This window comes from Doryrhamphus excisus, chromosome 8, assembly GCF_030265055.1.
Source record: "Doryrhamphus excisus isolate RoL2022-K1 chromosome 8, RoL_Dexc_1.0, whole genome shotgun sequence".
NCBI lineage: Eukaryota > Metazoa > Chordata > Actinopteri > Syngnathiformes > Syngnathidae > Doryrhamphus > Doryrhamphus excisus.
In genome coordinates this window covers 6,604,529-6,626,076 of record NC_080473.1, presented here as the reverse complement: position 1 = coordinate 6,626,076, position 21,548 = coordinate 6,604,529, and the positions used below count along the sequence as shown (strand labels likewise).

General features: G+C 45.1%; 1 protein-coding gene across 5 annotated transcripts in view; it reads right to left on the bottom strand.

The window, feature by feature from the left end:
- The window catches only part of igsf9ba (immunoglobulin superfamily, member 9Ba), a 49,571-nt gene extending 35,799 nt beyond the window's left edge, over positions 1 to 13,772 (bottom strand). For all 5 annotated transcript variants that reach the window (XM_058079900.1, XM_058079901.1, XM_058079902.1 and 2 more), the window contains exons 1-2: positions 13,499 to 13,772; positions 2,787 to 2,984 (exon numbers count right to left, since the gene is read on the bottom strand). In XM_058079900.1, coding sequence (XP_057935883.1) covers positions 2,787 to 2,984; positions 13,499 to 13,562 — 262 coding nt within the window. In that variant the 5' untranslated portion in view covers positions 13,563 to 13,772. The remainder of the gene's footprint in view (positions 1 to 2,786; positions 2,985 to 13,498) is intronic.
- Between the last annotated feature and the right edge of the window lie 7,776 nt (positions 13,773 to 21,548).

Here is a 21,548-nt window from a genome sequence, read left to right as displayed (position 1 = left end):
TCACACAAGTGTAATCCAGCTAGCTTTTCTTCGGTTCATGCTACAGTACGGAACCACAGTTCCGAACGCAGCCTGAGACACCTTTAATTGGTGAAGATCTTTGTGCAGGTCGCATCCCAAACCTCATAAAGAAGAAAAGAATCTAAAGTGTAAGAGAAGAAGCAGAGAAGAGGGTGTCTTACAAAGAACAGAACGTGAAGCAAGCCAAGTGTGGGCCTGTACTACACACACCAAGGCCATGGTTCCTTTCAACTCATTCATAAGCAGAACTGTCGTGCTCAACGGCATTCAGCCGCTGACTTGTGTGCTACCATGCGCCTCCATTTGAAATCTCGTCCTTAGCTAGATATGCCCTCGCTGTTGGTAGAAGGATGTTGCCAGGTAGGAGGTGTAGAGGAGGACCTAATAGGAGGTTTATGGATGTAGTGGAGGAGGACATGAGAGTGACAGATGCAGAAGACGGATGGATGGAGGAGATGGGTTTGTTGTGTCGACCCATGAAGGGAAAAGCCCAAAGAGAAAGAAGAAGTGACGTACGTATCTGATGTCATAGTTTTTCTGAAGATTCATGGCACCAAAGCATTAGGGACAATGAAGACATTTCAGGTGAAGGGCATTGTTGTTGTTAGCTGGATGGTTTCCATCAAACTTTGTACTGGACGTGCCGAGAACGTGCAAGAACCCTTTAAAGGTTGATCAATATCTGAATTATGGTGCACAAAGAAACTTTTCACTGTTACCTAAGGCGCCCAAAGTGGACCCCCTGGTCTGCCCCGAGAAAGTCCATCCATAAAAGTTGTGAACATGGTTAATATTCCAAGTAACTAAAACTTGAATGTATATTTATTTACCCAAATAATCTTTCATCCTGCTGGAAAACATCACTTCCCATCTCCAGCCCGCAGCGACTGCTCACATAAATCAGAATGCAGAAAAGCTGTTGTTAAAAGATATATGATTTTCTTACGCCAGCAGCCTGTCCCAAAGCCGGAGAATCCGCCGCTACAATTTCACAAGCTGTGCAGCTGAATTATTGATGGCGGCTTTGCTTTGGGTTGGCACAAAAATAGATGTTTTTAAATGCTGTGATTTACATATAGCCGCAGGACAAACAGGCTCGATAATGAAGGATAGACATGGTCTGGAAGGAGACGTGCAAAGGCTATCATTTAGCTCAAATGAATACAAAATATACATAACAAGGAACGGACATGAACACTGAGGAAATATGGTCATGTGCGGTAAGTTGAGTAAATAAAGCTGATTTGTCGGAAACAATTACCATTCATCCAAATAAGTCTTTACCAATTCAGATATTGAAGGAATACAGCCATCAGCAGTCCTGTCGCTATAATCTATCTGACGAGATTAGGCTATTCCTGCTATTCCTGTTTGAAGATAATTCTTCAGAAGCCAGCGCGAGGCCACCTGGCAACGTGGATGCTGATGCTGTTTGAAAAGTCCACTCTGCTCACAGCATGACACCTGCTGTGGGTCACGTCAACAATGACACACCACAAGCAGCTCTCCACGGGCGGGGCGCCCCCCCTTTACTGTGCATGGGTCCAACATAACCGAAAGACAATCCTCAAGTCGTGAGTCCTGATCAGGTGTCAGGTGTCACTTCCCACATGAAGGATGTAAGAGCGCCAAACTCTTTGCCTCTATTTGACAGCCCATTAACAGTCGGGAACAGGGGGGATAAATCTGACCTCATTCTGACAGTGTGCCGTCTTGTCTCACACACACACACACACACATACATACACACACCTTCAGAAGACACACATTTCTGCTGTTAGAGCCCGTGTCAAGGCAGTATGTTGGAAAATTGACGATCAGCACAGGAGGATTTTTCTTTAAGGTTATGATGTGTTCCTGCGTTGTGTAATTCATCTCCATTCGGCTAACTTTCACTTCAATCATCAAGGAACGGGGTGCACGCACGTCTCTGTCCTGATTCTTTTGTGTCTAATAATGTTAGAAACAAACATATTGGGAAGGTCGTAAGAAAATACAAATATTTATAAGATTCCTACTAAAATTCACCAAGTGCGTTCGGGTCTGAAACCAGGATAAATGGGGGGCCACTCATTCCATTGTGGAAGGTGGTGGCTGTCATTAATGTCCTACGAATGTGGATGCATACCAAAACAAGGCATTATAAAGGTCCTGGTGCCAACACCAAGGACAGTCCCTGGACACACAAAATCATTTTGATGCTAAATGACGCTAGCAACAGCTGCTCCAAGGCGGTAATGTGCAATTAACGTTTTATAAGCAAGTCTGACGCTCTTCTCAAACGTTGTTGCCGACCTTAACAGTTCTGGCACCGCACACAACTTTCCCTGACCAATCAAGGGCACAGCAGGCAAAGTGCATTCACAAACAGCAGGAATTCTGAACATCAACACTACGACAAAAGCAGGTCAACAATGACATGAATTGAATAAGAAGAAGATTAATAATCGCATTAATCATCACACACAAAAATGCACATTGTTTCGCTGGGACTTGGCTCCATGGTTGAGCGGGATGTATGTGTTGGTGCAATTGCATCACGCACAGAATTTGAGCATGAATCTGTGCACCCACACAGGCCAAACGTGTAAGCCTGTAGGTGCGAACTGGGCCCGAGCACGGTACGATTGGCCACCGCCCTTAGTGAAGAGACACGCCCCCTTCTTAATGTCATTGTTATTTGCATATGTAGCAGATGCCAGCTGGTGTGCAATGGGCTGGTTGGCTAGCGCTGATCCTGGGACTGTGACCACGGTGACACTTACCAGTGTACTCTGGATCCACATGAGGAGGGTAGAAGCGGAAGTTGATGAAGAAGGGAATAGGCACTCCAAACTTGAACCACTCCACCACGTAGGGGGGCTGCTGGCCGTCCAGGGGAGGGGACACGTCGCACCCCAGGATCACGCTCTCGCCGGCGCGTGCCGTCACAAACCGAGGCTCCTCTCTCACTCCGTGGGCACCTGAGGACAGCAAAGGAAGGTCACGTCAGGACGTTCATGCTGACGCGGTGACGCCTAGAGGATGTCAGGAAGTAATTAGGTGGCAATTAAAGCACATCAACAAAATGACTCCGATGCAATAAAACACCATTCTCTTTATTGAGCACTTGCGGTGGAGGATAAAGCAAATCCCCCCCCTCCCACCGTGAGAGTTTTGTGGTGGTGCCATGCTGTACGTGATGTGAGCTGCCAAGAGCGCCGCCCTGCCCCCCCACCCCCAGAGCGCCACCGGGCTCGGCACTCGGCCAGAAAGGCGCAGGCAGGCTGCCGAGCGTTATTATCAGACGACTGAAAGGTTGCCGTACCTGCATCAGCACAACGCTCCGTCCGGGAGTGAAGTTTGTCCAATTTCCCGCCCACAGTCACATCCTATCCCGGCTTCCATTGAGTGGCTGAACGGGATTAAGGGATGCTGCTGTTTCACTCCAGACCAACAACCTCAAAGCAGCGCCTGCTAGTGTTGGCCATGACGCTGCCTGAACAAAAAACCACCTGACTGATTTCAGGAGCAAAACCCATCAGATCTTGAATCGGTCTTTATTGTCATTGTTAGAGAGAGCATTTTGCCCATTTTCCTTACATTCAAAGTCGGAATGTTGACATAAAATACATGAATATGATAGCACTAGCCGTATTCACATGCCTAGATTATTCAACTGGAAACCAGTTCCCTCTGGCATTCATATTTAAAATGTCCTCCAGCATTCCAAACAAAGTTAATGATATGATGTGCCATCAAAAAAAAAACACAATCTTATGTCTTTCTTTCATCAACAATGTTTTCCATCAAGTGTCAACATTTGGCACTATAATCAACAGTCATTGAACGCACCACAGTTATGTACAACAAGACCCAAAAGTGCTCTTCCTCCCTGTCCTATTATGCCGCTGTTTTTGCTAACATATTTGATGCTCATAAACCGGCTCTAGGGACAAATATTGTTGTTAGAACATCATTAAAACGTGAATACAGCATAATAGGGGCCAATTAATGAGACAGCGGTGGATCCTTGACGCTCCCGAATGCCAAAGAAGTGGAGCGGGAAAGGCTAGCATGGTGTATGCTCCGGATAATGTTCCACTTCGGTCCTGTAGGCGGCAGTCGAGTGTATTACTAGATGTCGGTGACGACTGCCAAAAACTGATGTTTTCTTCACTATGTCATTATATCATCTCTGGGAAATGTCCTCCTTTCTTCAATTGTGCAAACCGACATCAAAACGCAAACATTTTCACCCGTTTCTCCTCTCTGGAGGCCATATGGATCACTTAGTGATTGTGTTCATCATTTTAATCGGCATTATCCTGTCATAGAGTTAATCCACTTTAGTCGTTTCAGCCGGCACTGATTCTGCGCTGAAACAGAGCAGATTAAATCAAATTACACTTTTCTTTTTAAAGGGGATGCGGTCAGACGGTTATCTGGGCTCAGCCTTCGAATCTGGAAGCTTTGTAATGGCGCTGGAGCCAGGAGACATCCATTCATCTTCTTTTTCTATGTTGCTTGTCCTCAGTAGGGTGGGGGTATGCTGGAGCCTATCCCAGCTGTCTTCGGGGGAGAGGCGGGGTCCATCCTGGACTGGTGGCCAGCTAATCCCAGGGCACATATAGAGAAAACAACCAATCCCACCCACATTCATACCTATGGACAATTTTGAGTGGCCAATGAAGATTTTTTTGGAAGCGTTTTTGGAATGGTGGGGGAAGCGGAGTACCCGGGAAAAAAAAGCAGCTCCACACGGGTTTCTATATCTTCCAGATTCTGCACCCCTTCCTGCAGTGTTTCTTCCCACCCATACGCGTCCCCCACTCCACTGTGATTGGTCACACTCCCAAGCTCTCCTGGCCTTCTGGACAGCAGCCCTCATTTTGTCCCATTACTCCCATGACTCGTCATCCACGACCAAGTAACGTTGGAGAGGTGTCAGACTTCAGCAACAGTTCGGCGGATAGTCCCGCTTCGCCCACATTCACAAAACAGTCGTGCGTCACATTAACAAATGAGCATGGATTTCTCCAACCACTTCCACCTGATGCATTAGAAGGAACGGTGTAAAACAGAGCATCCACAACCATCCCAGACCTCTTTAATAATCTGACGCTCTGGCATGGTTTAACACCAGAATACAAGATTGTAACGACATTTACAGGTCGGAAAGGTGGAGAAGCATAATGTTGAGCTTTAATAATAACAATAATAAACATGGCAGCTGGGATTGAAATAGAAAGCGCCATTAAACAACCTTTTACTGCCGCTATGATAACCAATTGATATCAAAAGTTTTTTAAATTCCCAACCCCCCTGAGTGCTTGAGATATCCTCCACAGCTTCACACTGGATGCATTGTTTGCTATGACTAAGTAGAGTCACTTGACGTGAAGCACGAGCCCCAACCCTGCCCGAGCGTGTACAATATGCCAGCTGATGAAAAGCCATCATTTTCCGTGCAGACAGGTCAGGTCGGGGTTCAGAAGGGTTTTGGTTTCTGGCTTGACATTATTTTTGGATCCCCAGACTTCTACAGTAAATACCACAGGACTAATAAATCTCCAGTCCCATTAGGGGATCCTCAAGGGGGACAATCAGCGTGGGCTTGATCACAGCATTTCGCATTTTCATTTCCTTAATGGATGCACAGTGACCCCACTAGGGTTTATGAGCACTTATTGAGGGGAAATATTCCTGCTCTCAACAACATATTCATGTGATCCAAGTCTCCAAGCTTCCACGACCGCCTGTGGCCTTACAATAAATAGCAGCGCAGATATTAAAGGTTCAACACGGCAATATGTAAACATTGTTTATGCATGCCTGTGAGATCCACACAAATCAGTCACACATCTACATATCTATCCTCGGCATCCGCTGGATTTACTGCCGTGGATTTAACCGGGAAAACATCTCAGTCACCTGTCAGATAAATCACCCAAACTGCAGTGCAAAAGAATATTAATACAGAGGGAATACATAATTGTATAATATTTCAACCGACTGTAGGTTTAACAGGCCCAGTGAAAGCTTGAATTCCTGTAACGTGTTTAATAATATGCATTTCTAATAAAAAAAAAAGCACGGCACAAACATGAGCACAAGTTAGCAAAGCAGCCGAACGAAGCCCCCATAAACCAATAAAGGTTTCATCAGCGGCTGTCCATAGCGATACACCATAGCAGTTTGCAATGTTTCCACTTGTTTTCAAGTGGTAAACACCATAAAATGCTTCCCACTCAGTACTTGAGTCAATATGGTTTAAAGGCAATTCGAGGACACAATTACAGGCTATTGGAATAAAAACACGGAAGCTGCTTTAAAAGAATGTGGCGGAAGCTTGAAATTGCAATGAGGCTAAAGTCACACAAGACAAAGTTAAAGCTAGTTAAACACCTCCACACCATCGTGGTTGACCTTCTGAGACTTCAGTTCAGTGACCATCTAAAGGAACAAATGAAAAAGTGCTTTTTCTTTGGCTTGCATGTCAGTTGCATGTTGGGTGACATACAGCATTGTACAAAAGGCAAGGACCAAGGAGGAATCCATGGACATTTGGTGAGGCTCTAGATAAAGGTGACAGTAGACATGCGTTATGAGTGACTGAGTGGCATCAAAGGGGCGGTCCGCACTCTTAATGGGCACCAGCAACGTAACGGCACATACGGTACGGTGCTGTAGGCTGCAGATCGCCCGTCAAGGACATGCATCCGCCGGGCTGGACGGGCCACTGACAGGGCGGTAATTGAATGCCAGGCTGCGTGGCTGAAGGTCACATCCCAGAGGATGTACGTGTGTAGTACAGTACATGCGAGCGTGGAGGTGATGGCATCGCAAAATCCCTGCTATCCTTATCCTTATACGTGTACATGAGCAAAATTACATTTTGGTAGATACAGCAATTTATGGTCATAATAATCATAATTATCATCACCCCTCTGTCCCAGAATGCAAATGGTAGAGTCCTACGCCTATACCGACGTGGATGAAGCAGGAAGCAGCGCCACCCTAGTTAGTCTTAGAATGTATGAGAAATAAACATGGCTGCCAATTCCCATGATCGACGATGGGGAAACTTAATGTTTGATATTTTCAAGTGCTGTTCTCAGTGTTCTGAACTCCTGTTTCCATGCCAGTCACACATGAAGCAGGAAAATGCTGACCTCCATTTTGCCTCAATTGCTTCAATACCTAATTGGTATATATTCGCTAATTGTATGACCAATTACCGTATTTTCCGGACTATAAGTCATACTTTTTTTCATAGGTTGGCTGTTCTTGCAACTTACTCCAGAGCGATTTATAAATGAAAAAAATATTTATGTTACATAAACACTGGACACTTTTTGTGTTCATGTTTATTTTTTGTTTTTTATTTTTAAAATAAATTACCCGAAAAAAATGTGACTTATACTCCGGAGCGACTTATAGTCCAGAAACTACAGTAACGATACACACGGGAATGTGACACAATCAGAGTGTCTGCCTTAAAAAAGCTCATTTGTTCAAACCCAAATCTAATGCACTTGTGATCTTAACCTCTCAAACACAAACATAGTTGGACTAAAAACCCTGAGCAGGCTTTTGCATCATACACGTTGCACATATTTAGCATATCTACCAGAAGACATCATGGAATTCTACGTTCCATCGCAAGCAACAGCAGGCCTGCACTCTGTCGACTTCTAGAACCTGACACACCACAACGACATTTGGGCACGCTTCACAATGACCCCCCCCCCCACGCGTCTGCTGCTTCAATCCTTTTTTGTGCGGCAATCATTGAGGATAGATCTGCTCTCTTCATTATTTAGCTCTCTTTAATTGCAGAGTGGCCTGCTCTGATGTGCGATGCTTAGTCAGGGATGCGATAGATGTGCTGACACCTAAGCAAAGCCCAATGCAGAACAGAGAGAGAAGAAAGATGGCGGTGGCTTGCCAAAGGCACAAAGGGCGAACTAACACAGTGTGGCTTCCAAGTGCACATTACAGGACACCTTTAATAGCATTTTGACGGAGCTACCTCAACGCTAACACTCACTGCCCCCCCCGCCGTTGGAAAGACCTGCTCCATCAGTAGTGTACAGTACAGCCGACATTGCAATAGGTTTCCGTCACAAAATCCAGGAATGTGACCGAGGTAGGGCCACAGCAAATTATTATTTGCTTAGTCGATCAATCTGAAGCTTGTTTTTTTAATTCATGGAGTGATCAGGTAGGCTCCAAAACCAACCAATTCAACATGAAAAACAGGCAAAAATATCAATCACTGTTTTTCAAAGTCAAAGCTATTGTGTGTGAATATCTTGTTTTGCCAAAACACAAACATAATAGGATGACGAAGGAAATATTGACATTTCAGAGGCTAAAATCAAAGGATAATTCATTGAATACCAACGTAGTTGTTGATTAATTAAATAATCACTTAATCATCAATGAATTGCTACTGGTGGATGCATCAGCCAACTAGTGTGCACCAGCGATAGAGGCCATCGGACACCAAAGCACTGCTGCTGCTCCCACTGGTAGTGAGACCAGAGTAGGACGTGTTTTGTGTGGCATCTGGAAGTCAGTAGTACTGCAAAGTGATGGTCATCATACTGGTACATCCAATTATTGTGGTTCCCATTCTTATTTAGGAGCCTATCCCAGCTGTCTTGGGCGAGAGGCGGGGTCCACCCTGGACTGGTGGCCAGCCAATCCCAGGTCACATATAGACAAACAACCATTCACACTCACATTCATACCTATGGATAATTTGGAGTGGTCAATGAAGCTAGCATGTTTTTGGAATGGGGGAGAAAAGCGGAGTACCGGGAGAACATGCCGACTCCACACAGCGATTCCCAAGGAGAATCCAACCCAGGTCTTCCTGATCTCCTGACTGTGTGGCCTACATGCTAACCACTTAATCACCGTGCAGCTTCCCATTAGCAATAATAGTAATCAAATAATTAAGATGTGATTACACAACTGACTTTAAGCTTCAATTTATGTTTTCTGTCTATGGCATTTTTAATGGGCTTCAAAGTGACACAGTTGTTAAGATAGCCATAATTGTTTCCCAAAGGAACGGGTCATGTTCTCTTAGGGAACCACAGCTATCCAGTCCCGGTAGCACACATGCAGCCCTGGACCAAGACACTACCACCAACATGCTAAATTGTAGGAAGTTATCTTGGCACTCACTTGTGTTATCAGCTATTCAGATTAGAATGGTTTCAATGATAGTACATCTATAGTACACCGAGTACTCTATAGTATATCCAAGTTTCATTTCTATAGTACGGACAAACCTTGGTTTTCATACATTGCCTCAGTTATTGTACATGTTGCACGTAACAAACCAATCTTTGTTTGTCCTGTACTATGTCATTACACAGCAACGAGTGCCCAAATAAAGCAACCTATGGGTTGGTGTCCAAGTGTCTTTTTCATAGGTTTGATTTTTTGCATATTAACAACAAAAACGCCCCATTGTCGCCGCAAACAATATAAAATCTACCAGACTCCTCAGACTCCAGTCCGGGTTCTACAGGCATGCCTTTAGCAGTGTGATTGACAGTCATGCCACCTTCAAAAATATGATCTGAATCTTGTATTTAAAGATCCACGTCACCCAGTGACACGTGTCTCAGTCGTGGGTCTCAGGTGGAAAAAAGCAGACAATAACTGACCATCTGACCCAAAGCCAGTTCAACCAATGCGTCACAGGAAAGAAAAAGCAGTCCAGCATGGAAGCGGAAACTGTCGCCATCCTTGCCTGAAAGTAGTCCTAACAGCAACACTTTGCCAATGTCACTTAATTACTGCTTCACTTTGATTGGTTGCCAAATCACCGTTGACTTAGTTGGAAGTGACCTCCAGCCCTCTGGACCATATGCTGCCTCTCCGGCGAGTACTTGGCAGGAAATAATCATCAAAATAAAAACACACTTCCTCGACCATCCGTTTACTGCGGCCGTTTGTTCCTGCCTGAGCTATTCTGATACAGTCCAACCCAACGCCCCAGTTTTCGTACCATTCTGTTTATGCCTCAGTGCCTTTGCTACGTTGGATCTTGTGGTATTAATGAAGAAGTAGATGGACGACTCATAGCATTGCGTGTTTATTCAGCCATCTTGCATCACACCCCCAACATTTGTATCCAGTAAGGCTTAATTTAGCAATAATAGGGTTCCCTCCATTTTCGCCACCGCTTGTCCTCACTAGGGTCATGAGGGTATGCTATGCTATACCAGCTGACTTTGGGTGACAGGTGAGGCACACCCTGGACCCAGCCAATCAGGCACATATAGGCACTCACATGGACAATCAGACCTATGGACAATTTCATTGGATGACCGAACATGCGTAGTTTGGAATGCTGGAGGAAACCAGAGTATGAGATACCAACCCAGATCTGTGTAGCCAATATGCTAACCATAATCCACCGTGCAGCAGACAATAAGGTCCATTCTGGTAAAAGAGGGAATTATTATTATGAAATGTGGTGGAAATGCAAACATTGTGACTAAAACAGAAACAACCAAAGACAAGTTGTTGTTCTTTATTGTCTCTGCAAACTGGAGTGTTTCCATATCATTCACATATTTATCATTACTTTTTCATTGTCTTTTAGACCAGATAGTTATTCTTTCTAATATATATTTTTGAACGCATTAATTGGATTTACGTTATTTCCTATGGGAAAAATGACTCTGGTTTTCGGACATTTCAGTTTTTCACTATATATGCTGCACTCTAATGTACTGCAACTGAACAGACAAAGAGTCAAATTGATGCCTCATGGCAGAAGTGGCATCTGTAAAGCAGACATTTACAGTACTGCAATACGCGGCATTGACCCAAAAAATAGTGATTAGAAAAAGATGTCATCTTACGAGAAAAGAGCGTGCCTCGCTGCAGGCGGAAGGAAGAATGCTAGCGGAGAGCTGGACAGAAAGCTTTTAGAGTGGATCTATGCCGTGTGGGACAAACAGGAGAGGAGCGTCCAGAGAAAATGTACTCTATTTGTTTAATGAAGGTCAAATAAGACCGTACTGCACCAGGTACCAGTGGATTCCATGTTGAGAAATCCGTAGAAAATGTCGTAGAGAAGCGTGCAATAGAAAAGATTGAGGGGAGGGGGCTCAGATGCTCAGCAGCTGACTTGTCCTGAGGCTTAACCATGCACGGACTGTTAGCCAGTTTGCACAACACCGACTGGCAGGATGTTCCTGTGAACATGCAAACATGTCTGTGCTTTTCTTCTGTTTTACACAAATATTAATAAGTATATATATAAGTATACTTGATTCCTGGTCTGAAAATGTTTCCCTTTCCAACATCAGATTTTTGCCCGCGGCTTCACCGACTTGCCTCCTGCCACATAACAGAAAAATAATCCCAACTGGTGTTGACCCATTTACTTGTCTTGGCAGCTCTGACTTTTTCTTACAGACGACAACATGAGATGAACGCTCATCAAACAACTGTTTCCATGACTAATGGCTGACGGGCCAATGGAATCAAATGGCTCTACTTCCTGGTGGCAACGAGTGTGCTTTTTGTATCAAAGTGACCAAGTTAGGAATATAATTTCTGTATCCATATTTGACTTGACAAACTTCTTTCTCTGAATCTGACAAAGCAACATGAAGAAGAGCAGGCTTTACACTCGTCATAACTGCAACTGATTCAGGCGTGTTCAAGTGTACTGCTGTAACGGATGCCAGCCAAAGTACGCTAACTCCCTGGCACCTTAAGAGCAGTGCAGAGTTGACATTTCAGGTTGTTAGCTAGGGCCGCACGGCGGTCTAGTGGTTAGCGCGCAGACCTCACAGCTAGGAGACCAGGGTTCAATTCCACCCTCTGCCATCTCTGTGTGGAGTTTGCATGTTCTCCCCGTGCATGCGTGCATTTTCTCCGGGTACTCCGGTTTGTCCAAATTGTCCATAGGTATGAATGTGAGTGTGAATGGTTGTTTGTCTATATGTGCCCCGCCTCTCGCCCGAAGACAGCTGGGATAGGCTCCAGCACCCCCCGCGACCCCCGTGAGGAAAAAGCGGTAGAAATTGAATGAATGAATGAGCTCGTCGCCCAATGTCACGCAACTTCACTCTCATTTAGTGAGGATTTGTGGTTCCAGCCCTGAACTGCCTTACGCTGCCACCAGGTCAATTGTACCATGCTTGGGCCCCCTGAAAGGGAGAGGGCCCCGCTGGTACCATTGGAAGAGGTGGGCTAGGGTATGTGCACTGGCTGTCATGACTGAAAGACTAAATAATCCAAGAGTCAGAAGGTGCCACGATGTACTGGGATTATTTTAACACTCCATAGCCACATAATATAATAGCATAATAATAGCATAATACCATAATTTACATCAATTTAGTTAGCCTTTCCTCCAGGTCACTGATAGAGGCTCGGCCAACTTGCCAATTAAATCCACAGAAAAGATGAGGCAAACGTCAATATTCTCTTGCTAGTGTTAAAAACGCTAAATACACATTAGCATGTTCTGCTGAGCAGCAGGTACAAACCCGAATAGACACATCACATGACAGTACAGCTGACATCTTCATCAGTCAATGCCTCCATTCCCTGTATGACTCCTCTCTTGGACATGTCTGGGATTCGCTGCACTCGTGTAAATAAAAGGCGGGTGTTTGAGCACGCCACACTTGCGTGTTGTGTTGCAGCCCGTGTCACCTTCAATGCAGCACCCAAAGCAGACACTCTCACATCAGCAGAACAATCTAGCACAGGATCTCGCTGTGATTCGACGCGATCATGTTGGCGTCAGGCGTGTGCATGCAGACCAGTTTTGACTGGGTATGTGGGGGTCACTGGGATCAGTTACCAGGCAACAGCTTGGCGCCTGTCTCCCTCGTCTGGGCATGAATGGGAAGGCAAGGTTAAGTGAGTGCATCTGTCCACACACATGGAGTAAGCACTCCTGTGGAAAAATGCACTCCATGCTTGAAATGATACAGCAGCGTTATCTGCACACATAATAGTATAATAACAGTATAATAATAGTATAATAGTATAGCATGGTAGTGCCGTCGTGTGTGATACTCATACATGCAGCTACCGACTGACTGCCCAAACGGAGAGTGCATTTTATCTGACACATAATGCATTATTTAGCTACTTTTCCATCCGGAGGGCTCAGACGGTCACACCCCTTTCAGGAGGACTCGAACGGGACTGCTGTGCTATGATCCCATGCATGCACACGTTTTGCCATGCAAGCAGGCCTCAGCTGGAGGAGATTGAGACAATCAATTGTTGGCTGCATCGATGCACATGTTATTGCATTGAATTACCCTGGCCTGAACTTTGGCGTGGAAAAGGAAAAAAAAGGCTTCTTGTTGCAAGAAAATGCCATGGATGTCTCAAGCAGCAGAAGAACGCGCGCACACACACACACACACAAGCAAACACACACGCACAGATGGTGTGCAAATGCAATGTGCGGGTATATTGCACTTCGACTCACCTTGAGCGGCCGTCCCTCTGATGCTGAATACACTTGCTATCAGAGTGGCCACATACCAAATCATAGTACTATTGCCAGCCAGCTATCGCCACGCAAAGTGCCCCGTTCGCTCGACCAAAATCTCTCATATTCGACCTTGCGCCTCCCTCTTCTTTAGCGACAGCCGCTGCTTCTCACACATCCGGTGTCGTCTCCCCAGCGTAGCCTCCCTTCATCCCTTCCCTCCCCCGTCCTTCCATCCGCATCCTCTCCCGATGAGACTCAGCACCTGCACCGCCTCGCTCGTCTCGCCACACACGGAGCCGTTTTTTTTTTTTTTACGAGCGGCTGGGCCGAGAGCCCCGGAATGGAAAGCGCAGCCCTCCCTCCCCTACCTACAAATCCCACCCCCTTACCCTCACCTGATTGGTTGCGCGTCGGACCTCTTGGCGGGGATTGGCTCCCTCGGCAGAGAGCCTCCGTGCGCCTCATTCAAGGTGAGTTGGAGCGTGCCGTTGTAGTGGAGCCGCAGAATCATGCGCACTGACGGGGAAACACGTCTTGGACATATTTGCACCAGCATCCATCCCTTCTGGAAAATACAACATTCATACATCTTATACCATCACAGCCTATTCGCTGCGTGTGCATCGTTTCTGCTGGGTGTGGCGACAAATGAATGCAATGCTTCCACATCCACGAACATGCAGCAGCTTCCACATGGTGACCGCTGATAAGGCTGCCGCTGTCCAATACACCCCCATGCAGCCCCCCCCCCTCCCTGCCGTCTGCATCCATGCATGCATGCATGTACACACGCGGATGAGGACAGGCCGAGAGACTGGCTGGCTTTCCACCAAGGACCGTCTGTGTTCTGCAAATCTTGAGTTATTACCTCAATGTCTGCCCTCCCTTCCGTCTAACAAGACTGGCACATTTGTGTCTGAATCACCAACACACCAATCCCACTCATCCAGCTCCCTTTGGAATGAATTAACACTTTGGAGTGGACTTGCAAAGCCTGCTGGCTCTTCAGCCACGCAATCGCTGAACAGAACACATTTGACACACTCGAGCTACCGAAAGGAGCTAATTCAGGCGTGTTTGGGTGTACTGGCACCCAAATATAGGGTGCCAGTTCAGGAGGCAGTGCAGACCTGCCTCCATCTATTCCATTCGCTTCCGCTTATCCGGGTCCGGGTCGCGGAGGCAGCGTGTCAGTAGGGAAGCCCAGACTCGACGGTCCCCAGCCACCTCCTCCCGCTCTACCGGGAGAACGCCAAGGTGTCCCCAGGCCAGCTGTGGGACATAATCCCTCCAGTGTGATCTGAGTCTGCCCCGGGGGCCTTCTCTCGGCTGGGCACGCCTCACCGGGGAGGACTGGATGCTCGAGCCACCTCAACTGACTCCCCCACCCTGAAACAACTTCAGAGTAGAACAAGGTCCAGCCCCTCTCGAGGAGTTTGATTCTAGAACCCAAACTGTGAGGTAAGTCCGATGACTCAACATCTTGTGCAAATTTGGGCTCCTTCCCCACCATGTGCCAAGAACCAGATTTGTCAAAAGACCAGGTTGGCACCAAAAAACTTCTTCCCAAGTGAGTCACAGCTTTTCTTCCCATCACACACATACACACTGAAGAACATTAAGGCTGGTCTCAATTTTGCCAGAAAACATCTTGATGATCCCCAAGACCATTTAGCCCTCAAACACAGGCTCCCAGGCTCACTAGAGGCGTGCACCATGTGATGCGTCTTCTGCATAGCGCACAGCTGCACACACACACACAGTTCCCGTCGTGCTGACACAGCAACAGCTACTACAAGAACCTGCAGGTCTGCTCCTCCTACAGCTGCATATGAGTTGTGTTTCCATGGCGAAAGACGCGTGACATAACAGCATATGACTTACGAGGGGGGTGTCGCAGGGGAGATTTGGTTTTGGCTTTTATTTTCCATGACAGAGTTGGATTTCCCTACGAGCGTTTTCTACGACACAGAAAACGATAAGAACAGCAAACAGTAATCTCTTATGCAACCAAACTATCGGTTTTAGGGAGGAGACACAGCGATAGACTATTAGAGGGGCAGAGTCGGAAGATAAAATCTCCTGCTTAAATTAAAATATGACAGGGAGGGGGCCCTGAGAAATAACCTGGGGATTATGTGTTGCATAAAGCCGTCTTTATGGAAAAACAAACAAACCTGAGATTGTTTTAAGATAAAGTTTGGCTGCAATATTCCCATCCGTAAAGAGGTATGTATTCACTATTTATTATCTTGGACTTGAATAATGCACAATTGGAATAAAAAATACTTGCACCGTGCCCCGTCAAAACCACAAAATGCACCACCGTACTGGACTTTATTTATTGACAGTTTAAAAGTGCTTACAGTTAATCCCTGCTGGGAACACGCCGTTTTGTGTCTGCAGCTTTAATGCTAATGAGCTGTGTTTGTCCACAAGTGGATGGCTCTATGAAGCGCACTTTATCCACTTTACATATACGGCACACTGTAACTTGTTGTTTTATCCCATTACTTTTTAATCAAACACATGTTCAGTAGAATACTGCATTACTGTAATACTGTAATACTCCATAGCTGCAGCCCTGCAAGTATCACATACAACAACGTAACGTGGAGTGGAACAGGAGGACACAAACGTTAGCGACACTAGCATAGCTACACACGCAACATCATGCTAGTTTGGCGTATCCATTGCAGATAGTGTCTTTACGGAATGTTCATCAAAACACAAAAGCCTGACGTCCGTGGTCTAAAATAGGCAAAATGGTGCACACGCTCAATCCTAGAACAGACACAAATAGTGGAGTGGCGGTGATGTATGGATGTGTACACTAAGGGCCCCATCCAGCATGTCAACTTATCCTCCATGACAAACCTGCCTGCACGCCGTCGGATGACCAGATGTTCTTATATGGTACACTGGAGCAGGTCTTGTTACGGCCTGGTCTCAGTGCAGCGTCATGGACAGGGAGTGATGGAAGCATGCACTGCAGGACAGAACATCTCTGCTCCACCTGATGAGAGCCAATCCAAAGCCTGCATACAAAATCAGGCAATTTTAAATATAATAATGCTCAGTTTCAGATTATTGCAGATAGATTAAGAGCTATGTGTTTTCACAATGTACCATCCATGAGAGTCAGGTTGCTTTATTTATGATGAATGCTCTTGGCCAGGGCTGCCCATAGACAATTCCAAACCCACCAGCAAATAGGTATTTACATTTTAAAGTTAAATTAATTGATTTAATTTAATCAATTAAAATTAAAATTAACAAAATGAAATAATACAAATATATATCTTTATTATCGGTCTTGCTTATCTTAAAATCCAGTGTCCAGGGGTGTCTAATCTTCATCACTATTGATGTCTAATGTCAACTATTTGTTTTATTTATGACTGCCAACATTTCATTTGTACACTACTTTATTTACCAAGCAGATGGGATAGGTTCCATCATTCTCCCGAAGTTAGTGCGTACCCCATGAACGTGATATCCGCATCCATGTGGGACAGAAACAAGGTCCCAACTAACCGCATTACTTGTTTTATCACAGCAAGTCTTCTGGGTCCTGAAGCAGCAAAACAGCCCAGACCGTCGCACTACCACCACCATATTTTACTGCTGGTATGATGTTCATAGTCATTATTCCTTTGTTCCTATTTTATTTCTCCGCAGAGCTTCACCAGTCGGCTCCTGTTTCCTGTTGTATGAGGCAGTTCCGTGTCGCTCATAACACGGCGCTTCGGTAGATGTGAGTGACATGTGCTGTTAAGAGTTAGCAGGGGGCACAAGGCCTCAAAGTCACTTTTGGTCTTTGTCTCTGCCTCTCACATGAGAGTCACTTGTCATGTTCACTGGACATCAGGAGAACCTGCCTGAATGGCTGAGCAGTGAGGACATTGCACTCATTACGGAGCGCTGCCCTTCTTCAGCAATCGTGTACGGCTCGACCGCGGCTTCAACTCAGCTGTCCTGGAAGCCACGTTTTATAAAAAATTATGTCGGTGCAATACAGCTCTTTCATATCTTCAGTATGTCTTTTTCTTTTGCTTTTCTACATTACTGGAGTGTGTCGCTGTTTTTTTTATATTTACTGCAAAAGCTCCAAACGAAGATCTTCTATACAACAGGAGTGCTTTGTTTTTTTTTAAAGGATCTACGGCAAAAGTGCGCATCAAAGATCCACTTTATGACATGAGCATTCTGCTGTTTTTAAGGACCGACTGCAAAACAGATGGAAATCTTTTTGACAGGTGTTTTCAGCAGTTTAGAGGAATCTGCTACAAAATCGCCCATCAAAGATCTTCTATACAACCAAGTCAAAATTATTCTATATGAAAGGAATGTTAGCATTTTTTAAGGAATCGGTTGCAAGTAACATTAGTCTCCCCCAAGTTCCCAGTTTGATGCCACTCAAGTGCCAGATTGCATTGTTGTATCGGGCGCTCAGGTCTGATTGGGTGAAGTTCCATCCATTGATTTTCTGCGCGGAGTATCCACACTAGGGTGCTGGGGTATGCTGGAGCCTATCCCAGCTGACTTTAAACCCTGGACTGGTCACCAGCCAATGGCAGGGTACATATAGACCAGGGGTCGGCAACCTTTACTATGAAAAGAGCCATTTCACCCACTTGCCCACTAAAGAAAAATAGCCTGGAGCCGCAAAACGTTGTATGTTTAAAACAACATTGGAGGGAAAAAAAAAGACGAGTTGGAGTACTCTTGCTAGTACTGGAGATAAACTTTTGTTTTTAAATGAGCTCTAATTTATTTTTTAGAATCGTCAAATAACTCATTAATAATAATTAATAACTCAAATAACTCAAAGTATTACTCATTTCCCTTCATGTTAACCTGTCAGAGAGAACTGGATAGCATCCTGTCTGCTCATTCAGTCACCAGTCAGAACTCAGTCAGGATGCATTCATGGTCTCACACAAAGTTGGATTTTTGTAAACCCATAACAAAGACGTGCATTTTCACCACACGGGTGCTAAAAAATATTCAAGCATTGCAAAGGGAGCCGCAACAAAGAGGCTGGAGAGCCACATGCGGCTCTGGAGCCGCGGGTTGCTGACCCCTGATATAGACAAACAACCAATCCTACTCGCATTCATACCTTTGGACTGTAACTGCAATTCACTAAGTTTGACCAAAATATGTCATTTGCTAGTTTTGCATCTTTTACTGACCATCCAGGGATAAAAGATGTCAAATGTAGTCACGTTCTGTCAGCATGACTAGAAATGAGTCTGGAGTGTGAATAAAATGAATAAAAACACGCTTCATGGTGATGCTGGTTATGCACCGTTGCCATGGTTACACACATCCCTTCACAGGTGAGTCATATGCTTGACTGGAAGAGCGGAATTCATCTCATTAATGCAGAAAAAAGGTGGTGTGACGCGGGTGTGGAAGTGGTAATGCGGGTGCCAAGGAAGTCACGGCTCTGACTTTTGTGTTCAACATCACGCTGCTCTTTGCTGACGGTGATGGAGGTAAAACTGCCCGAGCTAAGCAAGGACCGCCATATTTAGAGAGTCCGTGTTGTTCGTTTTCAACTTCCTGGTAGGGACTTGATCAGTAAAGTTTACTCTATTTTTAGAGTATTTCTAGCAGCTATTTGGACTACAATATTGTTGTTATATGCACTACAAAGATGGCGGCCATGAAAAGACTAAAAGATGAGCTGATGTGTAGCGAAGCCTTTACAGTGTATTTATTTTTGTGTTACAAAGTCATCCTTTGTGAAGTTGACATGTACACGAGGCGGGCTCATCTAGGGGTGGTAGGGCGGCTTTGGAACCGTTTGGGCACCTCTCTGTCTTTCAACAGTGGAGCAAATAAGGGCAAGAGATCATATTCATCCAGCCTTTCATATTTCATATCTGTTGCTTCTTATTGACACTCTTTATACCGCAATTCAGTTGGATTACATTATATTATATAAAATCATTGATATATCTTCATCTATCTTCATCTATCACCACGCTATGCTATGCTATGCTATGCATAAACTTGCTAAATTTCAATGTTGTTCAGAGGCAGGGAAACACTGCTACCTAGCGTTTTGGTGAAGAACTGCAAGTCCCAAACTCAACCCTCATGAAATATCTTGCAATGGCACAAACCGCTACAGTACTAAATGCAAGTTTTTTAACCCATTTGTAGGTTTATCATAATTAGTTTGTCTGGTAACAAATTGAATTCACGGATGCTTCTAATTCCATGACATAACTCATTTCTTTGCCCAACTCTGCTCCGATAGTGCGGTCCTCTGCCTGGCCGCTGTCGTCAAGGCTGGGTTTATACCGCCATCTACCGGTCATCGGTGGGACTATACAGTTGGTCCATGCAGCTCCAAATTGTAATTGATCAGAAAAATCTCAAATTAAAATACTGTTTGTTGATCTTCAAGAGGTCAGAATCAACCAATCACTGAATTAGCAAAATTAGCCTACAATCAATCGATTGACCATCTAGACAAATCAACTAATCTTGGATTTGGATAATTTTAAATGGCGTCGTGAATGAATTATTATGTTTTCCACCATGATTTTAAGCTAAACGCAGACGTCACAAGCACATTGTCAAAAACGATGAACATGCATTTCCTGTCTGCAAACAGTCCATCTTCCGCCCGGATGCCCTTGTGTGGAATGATCGTCCACAGTAAACCCTCATCGTGAACTGAAAGGCAAGCTTTAAAGCGCTTCACCAACGCAAATTAGAAACACGCTGTGAGAATTAAGTCGGCTCTTTCAAGTCCTACAATATTTCAACTTTCTCACTGTTATACTGTCTTTTGTTTCTTTAAAGCGTGACTTTAATATGCCTTTGATCAGAGATGGTGGAGTGGACGTGTTTGTCAAAGCAAGCATCACCACCGTGTTGACAAATAATCATTTATGCAACCCCGAACTTTGACATCTGTAAATTGCACATGAAATTTCTCACACCACTCCATTGCCAACAAAACATCCACTCTAATGTTAGAGTTTAGCCCAATCACCACCAAATTTGCGACACAGTAGAGAACTGAGACACATGTGTCAAATTTGATCTAAGGTTGAAAAACATGGCTGCCGTCATGCAAAATGGGCAGGACTTAGCAACTAAAACTTTTAGCCTACTGAAAGTACACACTCTTGATTAAAAATGTTAAGACCAGTTGAAAAATTGCAAAAAATGTTCTAAGTGGTTTTGTGTCAGTTTTGACGTCTCGGACGCACTAAGACGTTCATCCTGAGTGTTAAAGAATAATAACCAATAATAATAATAACCAGTCCAATAACCATCAAACACCACCTGTGACTTTTAGGATGAAAAAAGGTCATCAGAGGACTCGTCTTCTTCCAATTTCCAAGAGCGCACCAAAAATGGAAAGTTGAAAGGAGGAAGAAAGTTTTATTCTCTGATGAGAATAAAATGGAACCTTGACGTTCCTGATGGCTTCCAATGTTGCTGGCATGACAAGGAGATCCCACCTGGACCAGGGGGGGGCATCCTGATCCCTCAGTGGAACAGTGGAGGTTGTGCAGGGGTGTCAAATGGCAGTTGGCTATGTGGGGATGTTGCAGAGGGCGTCCGTCATGACCGAAGGCCCCGGTCTGTGTGGTAATGGATGAACGATGCCGCACTTCACCAAGGACTTCTAAACTGAGAACATTTCATGGTGAGGTCAAAGTTTGTAGGTAGAACGGCGCCTTGCACTGATGTGATATCCACTTCTCAAGGCCACTCTAAATAGTCCATAGGTATGAATATGGGTGGGAATGGTTTTTTGTCTATATGTGCCCTGTGATTGGCTGGCCACCAGTCCAGGGTGGACCCTGCCTCTCCCTTAAAGACAGCTGGGATAGGCTCCAGCATACTCCCACGGTCCTGGTGAGAATAAGCGGTATAAAGACAAAGACATTTAGACATTTAGCATTTAGAAATGTCATTCTTCGTTGACAGGATGTTAAAACTAATCAGGCGGCGCCTTGCCTGCGAGACAACGTGCAGGGCTCCACCTCCCCGCAACTGTAGCTATGGA